We start from the raw sequence: 16,392 nt of genomic DNA, 5'->3' as shown, positions 1-16,392 counted from the left end.
AACAGGCAGAGCAGGAGTGCGGCGCAGAAGCGGGCAAGCAAGAAGGCAGGGTAAATCAAGAACGTAAGGTATGTGAGATCAGATGGTGGGGAGATGGTGGCTAGAAGTGTTACAGTGTTAGCAGGCGAGAGAATCAAGAAGAGTTAAAACTCAATCGAGATATATACTGAGAGATACAAGGGAAGATAGTGTTAATGATGTGATGGTTTAGTTTGAGTTCATAACATATCAAGTGGCAGACTCGCGAGGGTGTGCTCGTCCAGAGATGAGACAATCCTTCACCCACTGGAAGGGTACGAACTTGTCCATCGTCGCCTCGGGCAGGTCCTTCTCCGTAACCTGATCGACGACGATGTAGTCAAACGACGCGAGGTTCGGCTTCGAAGCATACTTCAGCTCAGGCACGGCCTCCACGCTTGTGGCACCCATGCATAGGATGATGTGTGGGACGAGCTCGGTCGATCTGTCAAGCGAAAGCGATGTCGTCGATGCTTGCTAGGAACGCACGTAACGCGTGACGAGTCAGGAGTCAGGACAATGCAACGAAGTGAAAGAGCCAATGAGCGAAACGCGAAACGTACCCTTCGATTCTTGCTGGGAGCGGGCGGGAAGAACTCGGCACCGACAACCAAGACGGACTTGTCCTCGAACAACCTGAACGTCAAAGGGTTGGATGCGATCTCCGTGAGGTGCTCCTTGCTGGTTCCCCAATTAAAATCGACCTTCTGCGAAGGCCTGGCACGCAATTCGTCAGAGAATCCAGCTGGGAGAAGATATCGCGTCCAATCTTCCTGCGCCTAAAAAGAAGATCGGACCCGCCGGTCACTCATGCATGCTTCAAAAGTGTAAATGAGAACACTCACGTTCACTTCCAATGCGTCAAGCCAATCAAACGAAACGCAAGGAATACCCAACGCGAGCGCAATAAGATACTTTGGTTTCTGGTTCGCTTTATCCGAAAGCAGGAAGACCTTGTCGACGTTCTTCGTAGGGGTCACCTTGAAGTCGCTCTTCTTCGCCACCCATCGATTCTGTGTCTCGTGCTTGAAATCGATAGGAAACACGGTCAAGTGCCACTCGTCCAGATGTACCCCGCCCATCGTCTTGATCCTCCTGACATACTGATCCTTCTCCGCTCCGGTAAGGACGATGCCCGTCCTCGCGAGTGGACGCGGAACACTGGGCGTTTGGCTGCGAATAGACATCTTCGTCGACGACATGGAAGCGTTCCTCCTGTTTTTGGGCTGGACGATGGTGACAATCTCGTTCGGAAGGACAAGCCTATCCTTCCACTGCCTCTTGAACGTGAGCGCGGCGATCGTACAATCTCGCAACTTGACCTCTTCATAACTCAACTCCTCACCGTGGTCGATCTCGACAGTGACGACGCCATGGCTAGCCAAGCGATCCATCCTGGAGATTTTTCCCTTGTCGCCAGCATCGACGTTCAGAAGAAGGACCTCATCTCCGAGCCGCGGTTCAGCACGAGCGATATGTGAGACGTCCACGACCGTGTCCGTTTCGTCGTCGAAGTGAATCTTGAACTTAGTCGTAGAGCCGTCTTGGAGCGAATGAACGGTCCCTAGGTAATAGTTCCCGTCGTCCATCCACAACGCAAAAACCCTCGTAGCCTCTCCTGACGAAGCCCCAATGCTCCGAACAGTCGAATTATTCCCCTTGAGTCGTTTGTTCGAACGGGCAGTTGGAGTCGCAGTGGGTTCCTTGGTCCGCGTGGATGATCGGGATACGGTCGGCTTAGAAACATTAGACGAGGCCGTGCGTTTACGCTTACGAGGGGCAGATGTGGAAGCCTTCTTGGTCTCGGATTCGGACATCTGTACATCGGAAGCAGGCTCGGTGGACTCGTCTTCCTGTTTCGTCGACAGAAGATCTAAGGGATCCTGACTCTCATGCGAAACGTTAGCTTCCTCCTGCTCGTTCTCCTCCTCCGTCAAAGGACTGTCGGTGTCGTCGGCTAGCGTAGTGAATTTATGATGGCCAGTACGAGTTGAGTCGTTGTTGCTCGAAGCGCGCTCTTTGCCCTTGCTGCGAGAGTTGGTGGGCTCTAGTTTAGGAGGGCGATCTTGCAGGGGCACCGACGAAGGAACCTCCGATGACTCTGCTCGAGGAACAGACTTAGCACTTCGAGAACGAGTGGACCTGGAGGTAGAGGCAGGCGGCACGTTCGCGTTTTTGGCCTTCGTTCCCTTCTTCTTCTTCGCGGCTGCTGCATCAACCTAAGCGCCAAACATTTAGTTCTCAACAACAAAGTTTTGATATATATAGAATGAGACGAACCGGGAGTGTGGTGGAAGGTTTCGCTGTAGAAGGAAACGGAATAGTCGACGCGGGCGGCTTTGTGGCGGATTTCGACTTAGCGCTTGTGGCCGACGTCTTACGCTGAATAGTGATTGCCAGTGGTGTACCCTCGCCCTCATCATCGTCGTCACTGTCTTCTCCCTCTTCTTCCTGCTCACCACGCTGCTCCCTGGAGGAATCCTGCGCCACCTCTCCGAATTGAGCTTCCGAGTCCGGAACACTCGTGTCCCCCGTAGATTCCGATTGCACGGCCGAAGACGTGACCATGGCACGCGCTGGTTCAGAATCAGGGACAACGTCAACCTCCATAGAACTCTCATGTGTGACCTGCGGCGGTACAGGAGGCCCGCGAACACCTGCAGAAGATGCTGGGGTGGTCTCCTGGCGCGAGCGCATGATGGACTCGAAAAGCGCTTCCTGTTCTTGAGACTTCGTTTGCTTTTTACTACCGTTTGAGGATTCGGAGATGACTTGGGTGCTGCCGTCATCGACGGGCTGAGTCTCGGCCTCTGCTTGGGTATCGCCACCGGAGTTGTTCGGGATAGCTTGGGTCGAGCCATCAGACGTGTTGGGCACAACTGAAGTGGAGTTCGAACTGGGGATACTGTCTGGGGTAGGGTTATAAGGAGGAGGGGGAGGAGGAGGATGAAGAGGCTTCCGTTGTGGAGCGACGCGAGGAGCGGTGTTGAGGTACGCCTTCGCTCTCCATTGTTTGTCGCGATTGACGACGCTGGCAAGGCTGCGAGGATGGGTATTTGTGGTCGTGGTCGTGTCCGCGGTCGTAGAGGGTGTATTTCCGGTGTCATGGACGATGAAATCGACCTGAGGCCTGCCTCTGGGGTCATGGTCCAACACTAAATCGCTCTCGGATACGGGCTGAGTAGACGCGAGCTGGGTTGCCTCGAAGGAAGGGATTTCATCTTGTGAGGACCCTTCCTGGGTAGGACGAAGAGGAGGCGTAGAGAGTTGCGACGCGGTGGGCTTAACGGGTACCGGAGGTGGGGGAGGTGGCTTGAAGGGCTGAGCGTACTCCTGAGACTCATCATCGGAGCTTGGGTCGAAAGGATTGAAATGCCCTTTTCGTGGTCGCTTGGGAGTGGATGTTTTGGGTGGCGACAGGGAAGGAGAACGACTGTCTGTGAGGGTATGAAGGACTGCTACTGACGAAGCCTGGGACCCGAACACACCGTGCCTCTGATCTCGTGTCTTTTCCTCCTCTCCCTGATCTTCGTCGTCGTCGTCGTCCTCGAATATCTGTGATACCGGCATTTGGAACATAGGGTTCTCCCTTTCGTAGAGCTTGTCAGGGAATGGAGGGCTTCCGGCGAACGAGTCTGGCGAGGCCGGTGGAGAAGAACGTCTGTCCCGACGAGTATTCGAGGTGATTCGAGGCGGAGGAGTTTTTGGCTGGGGTGGCGCGTGCATCTTGTTCTTCATAGTGGAGAGTGAAGGTGGTTTAATCGAAGCTTTAGTCGGGGGTGGCATGATATCGTTCAAAGGGAGAGGAGGCGCGTCGGGCTTGTTGATAATTTTAACGGACGTGACAGAAGAAGAAGGTCGGTTGAGGGCAAGTGACGACTTTGCGTCTTGAACGGGAGATAACTGCCCAGACTGCGACCCAGACGGAGGTGGAGATCTGGAGATGACCGGCTGGGATTCGTCGGTACTTGTAGGCTCATTCTCCTTCTGGGAATTGTCAAGATCGTCGTCCCGTTCCTTGCTACTGACGAGATCCAGTCCCTGAGTCTGCGTCTGCGTCTGCGTGCCGGTCAAGCCGGGGAAGTTGTATCGCAGGCCCGGGGGCGCAGCAACTGGCTCAGATTGAGGTGTTTGTTCTGAGAATTGCAAGGGCGTATAGTCCTGGGTCTGGTCGCCGTTATGGTGCTTCCACGACGCGTCGAATTCGCTACCGCCGAGAACGTGACCGTTGATCTGCGTCTGCTGCGACGAGTCGGACAAACGCGTTTCAATTCTAAGGGGAAATGTGGGAAATGATGAGCATATTTAAGGTTACGGAGGAACGGGCTTTGACTCACTTTGCGCTCATATCTGCGCGGTTGCCGAGTTGGAGTTCACCGCTGTATGTAATAATCTAACTGTATGGGGATGGCGATGACCTAAACGATTGCTGCTGAGCCGAGATACGCAAGAAAGGGACGTCTATATCGACCTCTATCGTAGGATTTCAAGAAGATTATGGACGATGGCAACCGGATGAGGGGGGAATCCGAGGGGAGAGGAGGAGCGACAAGGCGCGACGGCGAACTGAAGCGAGATCAGCTTTGCGATAATGCGTCGATCACGTGCGCCAAGCGCGTGGACCGCGTCAAAGTTCGGTGCGCGTCGGTGCCGCGTTCATTTTTGGTTCATTTCTCTTTGCTCTCATCATCCCGCCGGCTTTTACGGTCACGGTTTTATCGTTCTCTACCTGCGCTGGTCGCGTATCACGCCCGCTCCTTTCGTTTCTCGGTCTTATGTCGCGCCACTCTACCACGTCTTCAGCTCGTTCCACGCATGCAAGCAACGACACGAAAACAAAGCAGAAAAACGCCTCGAAATCGAATGTGAATAACTTGGTCGTTTCTCAATCGGACGACGAAGACAAGGATAAGGACAAACCATCGCACAAGCCACACACGAACCCACCAAAGAAAACAGAGGCCAACCGCGAGAAGGCGCAGACCAGTACCTCTAATGACCCCCCTGCTTCTCACTCATCCTCTGGAAACGCTCCGTCTCCATCTTCTTCGCTGTCGACTCCCGCGCATACGAACTCGAGCCTCACAACACTGAACCTGGTCGTCTCTACGGTCTCTTCTCCTACTCTGACTCTGCCAGCTCCAACGCCTACTATTCACGCTCCAATCGTTACTGGCCACACCTCTATGTCTGATACTGTATATCCTTCCTCGTCTTCTACTCCGGTTCATTCGCCTGTCAGCAATTCCGAGGCTGGCGCTGCTCGCATCGGTCAACAACCACATGGGTCTCTCCCGACTGTTGCTATCGTCTTACTAGCCATCGGCTCTGCTATGCTCCTAGCAGCCGTCTACGTCGTCTTCAGGATGTGCAGGAAACCTCGTCGACCACCCATGCCACGACCCTCTTTGCCTATTCTTCAGCACGACTCCGACTTCCTAGATGGTCCGGACGAGGACCCCGGTTCACCGTTGTTCGGAGGCAAAGAGCGACTTTCTTCTCGACCCGGCAGCAATCAAGCACCTTGGACTTGGACTCAGTATCGGTCTGGCATCCCGAAGCAAGCGACCACTGGAAATCAGTTCCTCTCCCCTGGCGGGTACGGCACTCGCAACGTTTCGTCACCGTCTCGCAAGCCTGCTCCCAGACACACAGAAGATCCCCGTATCTCAATTTCTTCGGCTCACACTGCTACGATACAACAAGCATCGAATGTCATGCTCGCTCAGCCGATGATGCAACAGATGCAGAACCCTGGTACCTCCCGACTCTCTGCTGTCTCTATGTCCATATACCCCGGGACGCCTCGGATGACCGCTCGGGGTCATGAAGACATCGGTGTCGCGGTCAGTGATCCTGCTCTTCAAGGTATCACCGGGGCCAACACCGAAGTCGACCCCGTGCCCAAGTCAAAGAGAAGATCTAGCGCACGCCGGAGTACACTCGACGCTCGTGCCATGGCAAGACGGTCCACCCTCTACGGCGAGTCGGAATACTTCGCCTACGAAGGAGCTGAAGTCGTATCGCCTACTCTGCCGGCCCCAGTCAAATCCGTCGCTCAAGGTCGCGCTCCGGTCAAGGCTTCTTACAACGCTGGGTCCTATGTGCGTGGCTCCGCCTCTACGTCGAACGTCAAGAGGGTACCGCCTCCTGTTCTAGCCGATCCTTTTGACGACAATCTGCACGCGGTCCCACCTGTTCCATCGCCGGAGTCGAGTGAGCAACGTCACAGAAGCACGAAGGCGTTGACGATGGCGCTCGGTCTCGCCACGCCGGAACTTCCTGATCCACTTTCGCCGGGCATGACCGTCTGGCCCGACGATTCGTTGAGCAGGAGAGGGACGAAGAAGGAGAAGGACTTGGGGATGAGGATGTTGGATAGTCCGGGATTGGAGGCGACGACGTCGTTGGGGATGTTGATGTTGTCCTCGGACGACGTTGTTTCTCAGGCTGGGGTGGCCGAACAGACTAGGGCTATGGATAATGGGACGGGAATGGCTTCATCTCGATCCGCCTCGCGGAAACGTGACACCTGGAAACAGCCTAGAGTGTCTACAGCGCCACAGCTGCCTACGCTCGCTCAGATGGCTCTGGCGCATGCGAACCCGACAGACTACGAGGACTATAGGAGCCCTACGTATAGTATCTATGGATTGTATGGGCCGGACAGGAAGAGCAGGATGGACGGTGGTGGGTATTGATGAGAGAGGGGTAATGATTTATGGACGACTTTCGCGTGTTTGTGTTCTGTTCGATTTGTTCTAATTTTGTCATGTGGATAGGGTTTGGGCGTTGTAGGGGAACATGTTCTATCATACCGTTCATCAAATACCATTCTATCTCTGTAACTACTAGCACACATATACCTACTAGCACACATACATATACCCTTAGCAGGCGTGTGGATGTCGACATGTATTCCAGTTATGTCCCGCTTTGCGGTCTCTTTCGTGTGGCACAGACTAACCTGTGATGTGGCGCAAACCACGGCTTGGCATGGCCGTTTTTTGGGATAAAGTTGAGGGCGCGTGATCTATTTCTGAGGACGATGCAGTGCAGCGTGGCGTGCCGAGAGATGCAGATCGGGAAAGCTGGGGAAAGCGCGCGGCTTCCTGCACGCGTCCCGCATCCATGTTCCCGTAATGCTGCTCAATAATCTGAGAAAAATGCAGGAAACGAGGTAGGAATGCGCAAAAATAACCAGCAAAAATGGAACACGCTGGGTTCAGGGAGAGGAGCCGACGCCGAGCCGAGGAGGAGGAGAGAAAGGCAAGACATCGTGACATGGCAATTGGTTGGACGCCGGAAATAACAAGCGTGATGGCTGGGCGGAGAGCAGATATTTAGTTGGATGGTGGACTTGCTCCGTGTGGTTCAACGCTCTCTACCACACCTCCATCAGAGCCTCGCCCCGCTGTCCCCTTTCCCAACGTCCTCGCCTTCGTCCTCCTTGTTTCCTTCAGTCGCCTTTCAGTACTTTTTGGGCGGCGCCACCGAACTAGTCCCTCGTTCGTTGTTCGTATTAATCACTAATTCGGCTCGCTTCATGCTCCTGACAGATCTTCGTTCATTCATCGCTTTTGGCATTTTCGTAATTCCCAGTTTTTACCCTATAGCGCTTGCCGACCATGTCTCGTCCGGCTGGAGCGCAGGGCGGTTCGTACGACCCCCTTCCGACTAACCACTCCACACCCGACCTGGCCTACAGAGACGAGCAGGACATCGCTGCCTCTGCCTCCTCCACTCCAGGATACGATCATCTTCAGTTTGACTTTGATCCGACCACCATGGCCTCCCTCGAGCGTCCTCGTTTCATGGGCACCGTGCCCGGAGAGGGTCCCAGCATCCGCGACTCTGTGGCCTCGTATAACACTCGCCCTCAGTCCACTGTCAACTCCTCCGTCTACGCGCTGAACACAGACCAGCCAGGCTCTGCTAGAGACTCACCAGACCCACGCAGTGACTTCAGCTACCGTGATGACCCCAGCGCTCCCTATCCTGACGAGGGCACGGGCGTGCCCATGGCCGAGGTTGGCTCCAATCGCTACCTGAGCGAGAAGCGGAACACCTACGCCGCGCCAGGGCCACTCAAGTCCAAGCGAAACCTCTTCATCATCGGCGGAATCGTCGTCGCCGTCATTATCGCTATTGCAGTCGCCGTGCCAGTCGCGATTAACGCCAAGAAGAGCTCCTCCAACCTTTCCGCTTCTGGCTCCGGCAATAGCTCCTCGTCGGACCCGGGCTCAAGTTCGGGCTCCTCTCCCAGCTCTGCCAAGTCGACCGTCAAGACAGGTGGAGATGGGAGTACTGTTACCATGGATGATGGGTCGACCTTCACTTACTCGAACAGCTTCGGCGGCACATGGTACTTCGACGAGGACGATCCGTTCAACAATGCCGCACGCGCTCAGTCGTGGAGTCCCGCGCTGAACGAATCCTTCAACTGGGGTGTGGATAAAATTAGAGGGTGAGCGCAATCAGTCCGTCTCCATCTGGCAAGCGCTCATCCTAATCGATTGCAGGGTTAACCTCGGCGGGTGGCTTGTCACGGAACCTGTACGTGAATTTATGAGCTGTCCTTCAGTTTCAAAGAAGCTCATATTTGACCCTTGTTTTAGTTTATGTAAGCTTCGGTTCTGCTGTCACTCCGTTCGTCTCGTCTCATTCCAAGTTAGTGCTCCTGCTCTGTATCAGAAGTACGCCAATGCGAATCCCGTCGCGATCGACGAATGGACGCTCAGCGAGGCCATGGCTGCAGACACGTCGTCCGGCGGCGGAATTGGACAGCTAGAGGACCATTACAAGTCGTTCATCGTGAGACATTGTATTGCTGCACGTATTGGACGTTCTCTACTAACACAGTGATATAGACTGAGACGGACTTCGCGGCTATCGCTGGAGCTGGCCTCAACTTCGTTCGGATACCTATTGCTTACTGGGCTATCGAGACTCGCGACGGAGAGCCTTTCTTGGAGAAGACCTCGTGGACGTATGTTTACGGTCACTTTTCGCCATGATGATTTGAAGGGTCTGATCTGTATATCACAGATACTTCCTCAAGGCTATCAAATGGGCACGCAAGTACGGTATCCGGATCAACCTCGACTTGCATTCTTTGCCCGGCAGTCAAAACGGTTGGAATCATTCGGGTCGCTTGGGGACAATCAGCATGATGAACGGCACCATGGGCTTGGCCAATGCTCAGCGCTCGCTTGACTACATTCGCATTATCACCGAGTTCATCTCACAGCCTCAATACAGAGACGTCGTCGTCATGTTCGGTGTCACCAACGAGCCTCAAGCCTCTGTCATTGGCTTTGACAACCTTGAGCTTTAGTATGTTTTATGTTCTGTCTCTTGTGTCGTGTTCGCGTCTAACCGGATGACTGCAGCTACTACCAGGCGTACAAAGCTGTTCGTGGTGTGTCTGGGACTGGCGAGGGTAATGGGCCCATGATCTCCTACCACGACGGTTTCACTGGTGTGCCCAAATGGGCTGGCTTCCTCGAGGGTGCCGACCGGATTGCGCTTGATTACCATCCCTACCTCTGTTTCCAGGACCAAATCACGGCTCCTCTCAGCTCAGAGATCAATGCGCCTTGCACCGCGTGGGGTTCGATTATGAACACCTCGATGGACGCATTTGGGATGACCGGTGCAGGCGAGTGGAGTAACGCTATCAACGATTGCGGTCTCTTTGTCAACGGAGTGAACTTGGGCACGCGGTACGAGGGAACGTATACTGGCTCATGGCCTGTCATCGGCAGCTGTGACCCGTGGCTGGACTGGGAGAACTATAACCAGACGACGAAGGATAACATGAAGGCGTTCGCGATGTCGAGCATGGACGCTCTCCAGGTTCGTTTCCACTACGAAAATATACCTCCCGTGTGCTTTACTGATTCATTTCCTCTTAATATTAGAACTGGTTCTTCTGGACGTGGAAAATCGGCAACTCCTCCGAGACCGGTAAGGTAGAAGCCCCAGCATGGTCTTACTCGCTCGGTTTGGATCAAGGCTGGATACCCACCGATCCCCGTGAGGCCGTCGGCGCCTGTGGCAACAGCGATCCCTGGACCGGTTCCCTCTCCGCCGCTCAGACTGGCGGCGCCGGTGCAGGCGACATCGCCGCTGCCGTCACCTCCTCGTTGACCTGGCCTCCCGCCTCCATCTCCAACGCTGACGGCGCTGCGACTGACTTACCCACGTATACCCCTACGGGAACTATTGTCACGCTTCCGCCTCCCACGTTCACCGATTCGAAGGGCTCCACCGTCGACGCCGGGAACGGGTGGTTCAACACGGCGGATCAGACGAGCATGATGGTGCCCGTCGCGACTTGTTCGTATCTCTCTCCTTGGGTCGAGAGTGCGGAGGCAGCACCACCAGCGTGTGGGACGGCTGCTGCGAAGCGTGCGGATGTTCCTCCACCCACGATTACCACGCCGCCGAAACAATGATCAAGCGATATGGTATGATACCTGCTTCCTCTTTGGGTTTTTGTGATGTGCTCGTCAACGGACTACGTGTGTGTTTTAGTGTGCGTCTGTGAGAGCTGCTTATAATAGTATGTTAGAAGCGATCTCCTAGTGTGTGTATAGTTCTCCCTTTTTACGGTTCTTCGTCGCTCGTCGCTCAGAACTTTTTCTGTTTTTGGGTACGATTGTCCCTCGCAGCAGCAACATTTACAGTTTATCTAGTCTACTTACCCCCTGCCCTGCCTCGTTTTTGTCGCGCTTCCACCGTCTCATCTAGTCTCGTATCGCTCTCATGGACATTGCCTGTTTGTTTATTATATCATCTTCCCATCCTCATCCTCATCCTCACCGCTAAAGCTACGCGCTCGCAATCAAGTAGGCGATTTACACCTTATTCGCACGAACGCTATCCTTTCTTTCACCCTGTCCGCTGCGTCTTGTTTTCGTATCCGTGTCTCATTGTACCCTCGTCACTTCACTTCTTACCCGTTCACATCATGCTCGTCCATCACATATGAGTCGACCCATCTCCGAGCCGAGCCGTTGCGTGATCTCACCGATTCAGACTTGCAGAGCGCGGCTGGTTCTTTTTTTACTTTCGAATCATGGACAGTTTTGCCTGGTTTGCCCGCTACAGTATTCAAGGTTGTTCGGTCGTCCAATCACATTCATTTGCTATCTCGCCTACCAGTCATTCACGCAATTAATACGCTCGTTTTCTTGACTCTTAGGCTCGTTCACAGGCGGGTTTTGGCTGTAGAGTAGAGTAGTAGTGGTGGTTGCTTATCCGATCTGTATACCCGACTCGTCAATTCAGCTTCGAGTTCAAATTAGAGCCTGGGCTGTGGGTAGTGGTCAGATAGGTATGGTCTGACAATATTTTTCGTTACTGCATCGAAAAGCTATTCATACATCGAAACTGTCCATATTTCGTCGGTCGTCCTGTCTTCCCCTTCCTACTAGCCCCTGAGCAAACGACTAGAGCCTACCACCACCCGAATAATATCTTATACTCAATGCTCCCCACTCGTCGTCGCATACCTATCCTCCAGATCTTCCTGTCCTCCATAGCCACCCTCGAAATCACGATCCTTCGAGGTGTTCGTGCTGCTGGCAGGCTTGCTCGCATCGGAGTTCTTAGCACGCAATGCTGCGAGTTGTTCTTGCTCCTGTTCGTTCAGACATGTCACAGGGGATATAAATATGGCGTCAAGAAGTTGAAAAAAGCTCAAACTCGTTTTGAACTCGAGGGGACAGAACAGTACCTTCTGGTGAGCGTACCGGGCTTCTTCGCTGGTCTCCTTCGCTTTCCATGCGCCGTCCTATTATTAGCCAAGTAAATCGGCGAAATTCGGTTGAAAGCATGTATGCTCTGAGGCTTACTTGTGATGTGGACATGGTGGAGGTGAAATACTCGGTGGTGATTTATTGTGCAGGTTCGTGAAGTGGTTCCTTGTGAAGGAGCCCGTTGGAGGCGATGACCATGACAATGGTAGCGTCTCCAACGGGCCAGTGACGTCATTCCGAGGGTGGCCCCTTTGAAGTGGCACTTCGTAGGTTAAGTTCAACGGTAACCTGAGCTCATACCGGAACGCACATAGAAACAGCGAAATAATGTGACATTTCCCTGTCAAAGCCAATAGCGTATATCCAAGAAAGACACAACAATGATAAGAATACAGATGAGGATCCGCTCAAATATGGAGCCCGAAGAAATAAAACACAGCTCAAGAAATAGCTTAGTCGACGTCGGGCGGTGCCCATAGCACGCATCGTCCGCTGCCATTTCCGCTGGCCGCACGTTCGACTACGTTCGGATGTGACGCGGTGACGGCTTGAACGGCGGTAATCCTGCGTGAAGGTCAGAGTCAGCCATGAAGTTTTGATTAAGTGAAAGGGAAGAGCGAACGTACTTTGAGCTATCGTGTAATCTCGCAAGAAGATCGCCCTGGGAAATGTCAGCGCTGAGTGCGCAACCAAGCACGGGAACGCTACTTACATTGCCTGCGAATATGTCCAAAGAGTGTTTCATATTGCCAATCTAGAACCCAGCCCAGTCAGTACGGGCTTGGAAAGCGCAATTCGACAAAACGACTGACGGTGAAATGTGGGAGAGCATCGGTATTTGGCGACCACTGAGCTTTGAGGATGGTGAGCCATCTCCCCTGCGAGACCAACATGAAGGCGTTAGCACTGTCAAGCAAAGATGTAGTCACTACATGTTCATACCGTCTGACAGTCATGATTGAGCTGGGCGAAGGGGCGAGTAGAAGGGAATTTGGCGTCTTTGTCGAATATTGAAGGCTTGAAGTCCCACACTGGCGGTAAGAAAATATGAGTATGGCCACCTATATACTATAAGCCAGTGTTGGGAACTTACATCTTAGCTTGTCGTCGTAGCATGTGCTGACGATGGACCTGCCCCTTGGATCCCAATAAGCAGCGCTTACGGATTTTCCATGACTCCATTCACCGCGCAAGGTGGTCTTCCCCGCTGGTGACGCGAGGTGCCTTCCGACTTGTTCAGAGTCGAATTCTAACAAGTCGTCCACAACCTGACACCGTTTATCAATATTTGAGGGAATTGTTGATTCGCGAGTATACTCACAGGAAGATTGCATAGTCGACGCACATCCCAGATCCTATGAAAAGTAGTCAGGCTTTGCAGAACGCCCAAAGCACAAATAAGATATATGACTCACTTGAGAGTGCGACTGTTCGACGCGGTCACCAGATACTCCGGTCTTCGTGGGTTGATGCTGACGCTTCCAATCTTCTGGTCGCTCAGTTGATACCATCTGGCGTGAGCTTTATCCTCTCGGAGATCCAAATGCGTTAAACCACCAAGAGCGTCTGATATCCACATTTCGTGACCAGAAGGCGCCAAGTCGAAGGAAGATATGAGGGTATCGTCGGTGGAGAACACCTCTCGAGAGAGTCCCGAGGTGAAAGAGAGCTGTCGAATGGTACAGTCATATGAACTAGTGAAGACCTAAAGTTTCATAAGTCAGAGCGTGTGCAGGGCCGTGAACGGTGAACTCACAGAGTGGGCGTCTAGAGGATCAAATTTGATGCATGATATCGAAGATTTCGACGTGGCGGGCCAATGAGCCTGCAATCGCCAATACTTGCCGCCCTCCTTGTCCTCCGGGGGAACCGAGGACTCCTCGTCATCGTCGACTTCATCGGCTGGTGCTCGAGCATCCCAGATGCCCAGCTGTCCATGTTTGTCTACGTATGAGGAGTGAGTTGGTGAATCACAAAAGGATAATTTGTGCCTCACCTCCAAAAAATATCAAGTCTTTGGTGACCTCCGGGTGGTATGCAGCGCTATAGACACGGTCCTGGGTGACCTTCGCTCTGGCTACGACTTTCAGAGTGCTCAGCTTCTTCCGTAGATCACCCACTTCTGCCTCCTCCGCCTTGCTGTCGCCATCAAACGTGAAGGCATCGTCCTCACCCACTCGACGAGGGTGTGGTACTTTGCAGACTTGCTGAAGAACGCCATAAAATTTGGTCAGGCTACCCTCCTCTAGTTCCTCACTTTCGGCCAAGGTCGACAGCGTGAGATCTTGATGACGAGGCTTCTTAGTTTCACGAGCGCGTTCTTCAGCTGCGAACCTTTCGTCCTCTTCCTTCTTCCTTGCATCCTCCTCTTCTTTCTAAGAAATGGTCTGTGTCTTGGTATTGTTCTTATATCAACAAGGAGCTACGTACCTCGCGTTTGCGCTTCTTCGAAGGGCTCTCGTTAAGATCAGGCGTAGGCGGCCTCTTAAGTCGAGCAGATTGTCTCCTCGTTGTCACATCAGACCCGGATGCTTCCTTCTTGACTCTCTTAGAGGGCTGAATCGGCTTCGCTTTCGACTGTTTAGGTTCTGGTTTAGTCTTCGCTGGTATTCCGAGTGCGGCGACGGCTTCCTTCAGCTCGAGTTGCTCGAGGAGAGCGCGATTTCTCGCAATATTCGCCTCGCGTTCCAATTCACTATCTCGAATTCAGACCAACGTATAGCATGGCAAGAAAGTGTTACTCACTATGCTGTCTTGACCATTCTGGCGTAGGCAAAAGTGTGAGACGCGTTCCGGTTAAACAAGGTGATGTGATCGCGAGTCGCGACCGAGCGTTACGGCCACTCTTTCGCGTAATGTCACGTCACACTCACGACTGGTCACTTTTGGTCACTGACGCGTATTGTCACGTCACCGCCAACTCTGCGCCATACCACCACTAGAGTCCCTGGGTAGTGGTCTTCTTACGCCACTATACGATGCTGGCATCGTCTCTTTCAACTGGCAGCGAAAGCATGGCACCCTCATCTTTGCTTGTCGTGATATGCTCCTTCGTAGCGGCTCCTTCCCTCCTATATCTCTCGATCCTTTTATGCACAGGTTCTCGGCGGCTCTCCCTTGCGCTCACATCGCTCGCTGTAGTGCTCTGCGCCTTAGATCCTGATGATGTTTCTCGCATACTTCTGCTCAGATTCGAGCCAGTACTTGGAACAGCCGTCCCCGTTACCACATTTCCCTCAAACAACAGCTTTCTTTCTGCAAATGCCTTCGCTATACCAGCTCTCGAACCTCGAACTATCGCTGGGCTCCTCACACCCTGGAATACACTGTCTTTGAATGTATCATGTCTTCTGGTTCTCTCACTTTATACAGTCGTCTCACGACCTTCCAACAATTCTACCTCCCGCGTCTCGATCACTACTACACTTTCAAGCATACTCCAACCCGTCCTGACCCTCCTCACTCGTCGACTCTTACCTGTTACGCGGGACCTTTTCCAAGACATTTTTGTCTTTGTCTACGGGGAGGCTCTTCCGTGGCTTGCGACTCTGCTTCTCTCGGTCTTGATGGTCTTACACGACTTGATCACACAGGCTTTCGCGACGCCCAGCGACCTTTCACTACCTTCTACCAATTCCAAAAAGAGCCTTCCATGTAGCTTCAATGTCAATTCTCCCACTTCAGCGGGCTCTCGTGCAAATTTAAAGGACGAGAAGCAGAAACAGCCGATGCTCGTAGCTCCTGGACCGCCGCCGAGGGCATCCAAGGTTGACAGGAAGAGAGTCGCCCCGATGTCGAAGAACAAGAGACTCTTCTACGGTGAGATCCTTTGGGAAATTCCTCCATCGCGGCTGGCATCTCATTCTTGCTAGTAGCTACCACAGAGCCGATGATTCAAGCTTTGGCGGGAGACGAAACCATGACCGACAGCGACACGAGCCTCACTCGGAGTGACAACGGCTCCGCTTGGAATGATCCGCCTTCTGCGATAGTCTCCACACACCCTTCATCCTCTACCCGTCAGAACCGCTCCCGAGTGACTCGTACTCAATCGGAAGACACGCAGTCGACATCAGCCTCAGTTTCTCGGGTCCAATCATCCTTTCACGTCAATCCCGAGACAAACCTACGTTCAGTCCCAAAGACGACAGCTACCATGATCACTGCTACTAGCATGGGTCCCTCCAGAGCACAATCTTCCTCTGCGGAGAAGAAGAAGAGGATGAGAGGCAGGAGGAGTGGGGTGATTAGAAGGTCTGCAAGACGTCGCGAGCCGAGCACGAAGAGCGAGATGACGAGAATATGACGGTGAAGGCTGGGGAGGGGTTCACATTGAGAGAAGATATTGTCGGGATGGGGGTAACATGGGGAGAGGAGAAGAAGAGGATCGGGGGGAGCATGTGCGAAGGCTCGAACGGCTGGGGGTCTGGATATAACATTTAGGACATTTTTATCATAACATACACCTAGAGTCATTCAAACCTCTTTCGAGAGGATCAACCCTGACTGAGTAAATAATTCAGCTAGAAGAATAAAGCATCAAGCTTATAAGTCACAAAAGGAGGGACTTCGACGAACACCGAGGTCCACCGGAAGACTCCGGGAAACA

At 53.2% G+C, this 16,392-nt stretch overlaps 4 protein-coding genes across 4 annotated transcripts; 2 read left to right on the top strand and 2 right to left on the bottom strand.

Annotated features, from left to right (window-relative positions):
* Positions 1–4,609: 4,609 nt before the first annotated feature.
* STEHIDRAFT_108671 (uncharacterized protein) lies at positions 4,610–6,719 on the top strand (the record flags this gene model as incomplete). Its single annotated transcript, XM_007301052.1, has 2 exons — positions 4,610–4,655; positions 4,822–6,719. 2 exons carry the CDS (start codon positions 4,610–4,612, stop codon positions 6,717–6,719), a joined length of 1,944 nt encoding a protein of 647 aa, XP_007301114.1.
* Positions 6,720–8,039: 1,320 nt separating this feature from the next.
* On the top strand, positions 8,040–10,478 carry STEHIDRAFT_52158 (glycoside hydrolase; the record flags this gene model as incomplete). Its single annotated transcript, XM_007300461.1, has 7 exons — positions 8,040–8,485; positions 8,541–8,578; positions 8,690–8,832; positions 8,889–9,007; positions 9,067–9,354; positions 9,411–9,876; positions 9,942–10,478. 7 exons carry the CDS (start codon positions 8,040–8,042, stop codon positions 10,476–10,478), a joined length of 2,037 nt encoding a protein of 678 aa, XP_007300523.1.
* Positions 10,479–11,349: 871 nt separating this feature from the next.
* Positions 11,350–11,894, bottom strand: STEHIDRAFT_166341 (uncharacterized protein; the record flags this gene model as incomplete). Its single annotated transcript, XM_007301051.1, has 3 exons — positions 11,350–11,665; positions 11,762–11,818; positions 11,880–11,894. 3 exons carry the CDS (start codon positions 11,892–11,894, stop codon positions 11,510–11,512), a joined length of 228 nt encoding a protein of 75 aa, XP_007301113.1. The 3' UTR covers positions 11,350–11,509.
* A 284-nt stretch (positions 11,895–12,178) lies between these two features.
* On the bottom strand, positions 12,179–14,562 carry STEHIDRAFT_92803 (WD40 repeat-like protein). Its single transcript, XM_007301050.1, has 12 exons — positions 14,529–14,562; positions 14,214–14,478; positions 13,780–14,158; positions 13,540–13,727; positions 13,199–13,488; positions 13,105–13,138; positions 12,877–13,051; positions 12,726–12,814; positions 12,596–12,661; positions 12,496–12,537; positions 12,410–12,444; positions 12,179–12,347 (listed from the first exon to the last, which is right to left on the bottom strand). The coding sequence occupies exons 1-12, from the start codon at positions 14,543–14,545 to the stop codon at positions 12,236–12,238; spliced, it is 1,692 nt and encodes a 563-aa protein (XP_007301112.1). The 5' UTR covers positions 14,546–14,562; the 3' UTR covers positions 12,179–12,235.
* Positions 14,563–16,392: the final 1,830 nt, after the last annotated feature.

Source organism: Stereum hirsutum (assembly GCF_000264905.1).
Source record: "Stereum hirsutum FP-91666 SS1 unplaced genomic scaffold STEHIscaffold_3, whole genome shotgun sequence".
NCBI lineage: Eukaryota > Fungi > Basidiomycota > Agaricomycetes > Russulales > Stereaceae > Stereum > Stereum hirsutum.
Note: the sequence above shows the minus strand (reverse complement) of the source record. Positions and strands in the feature narration are given on the sequence as shown.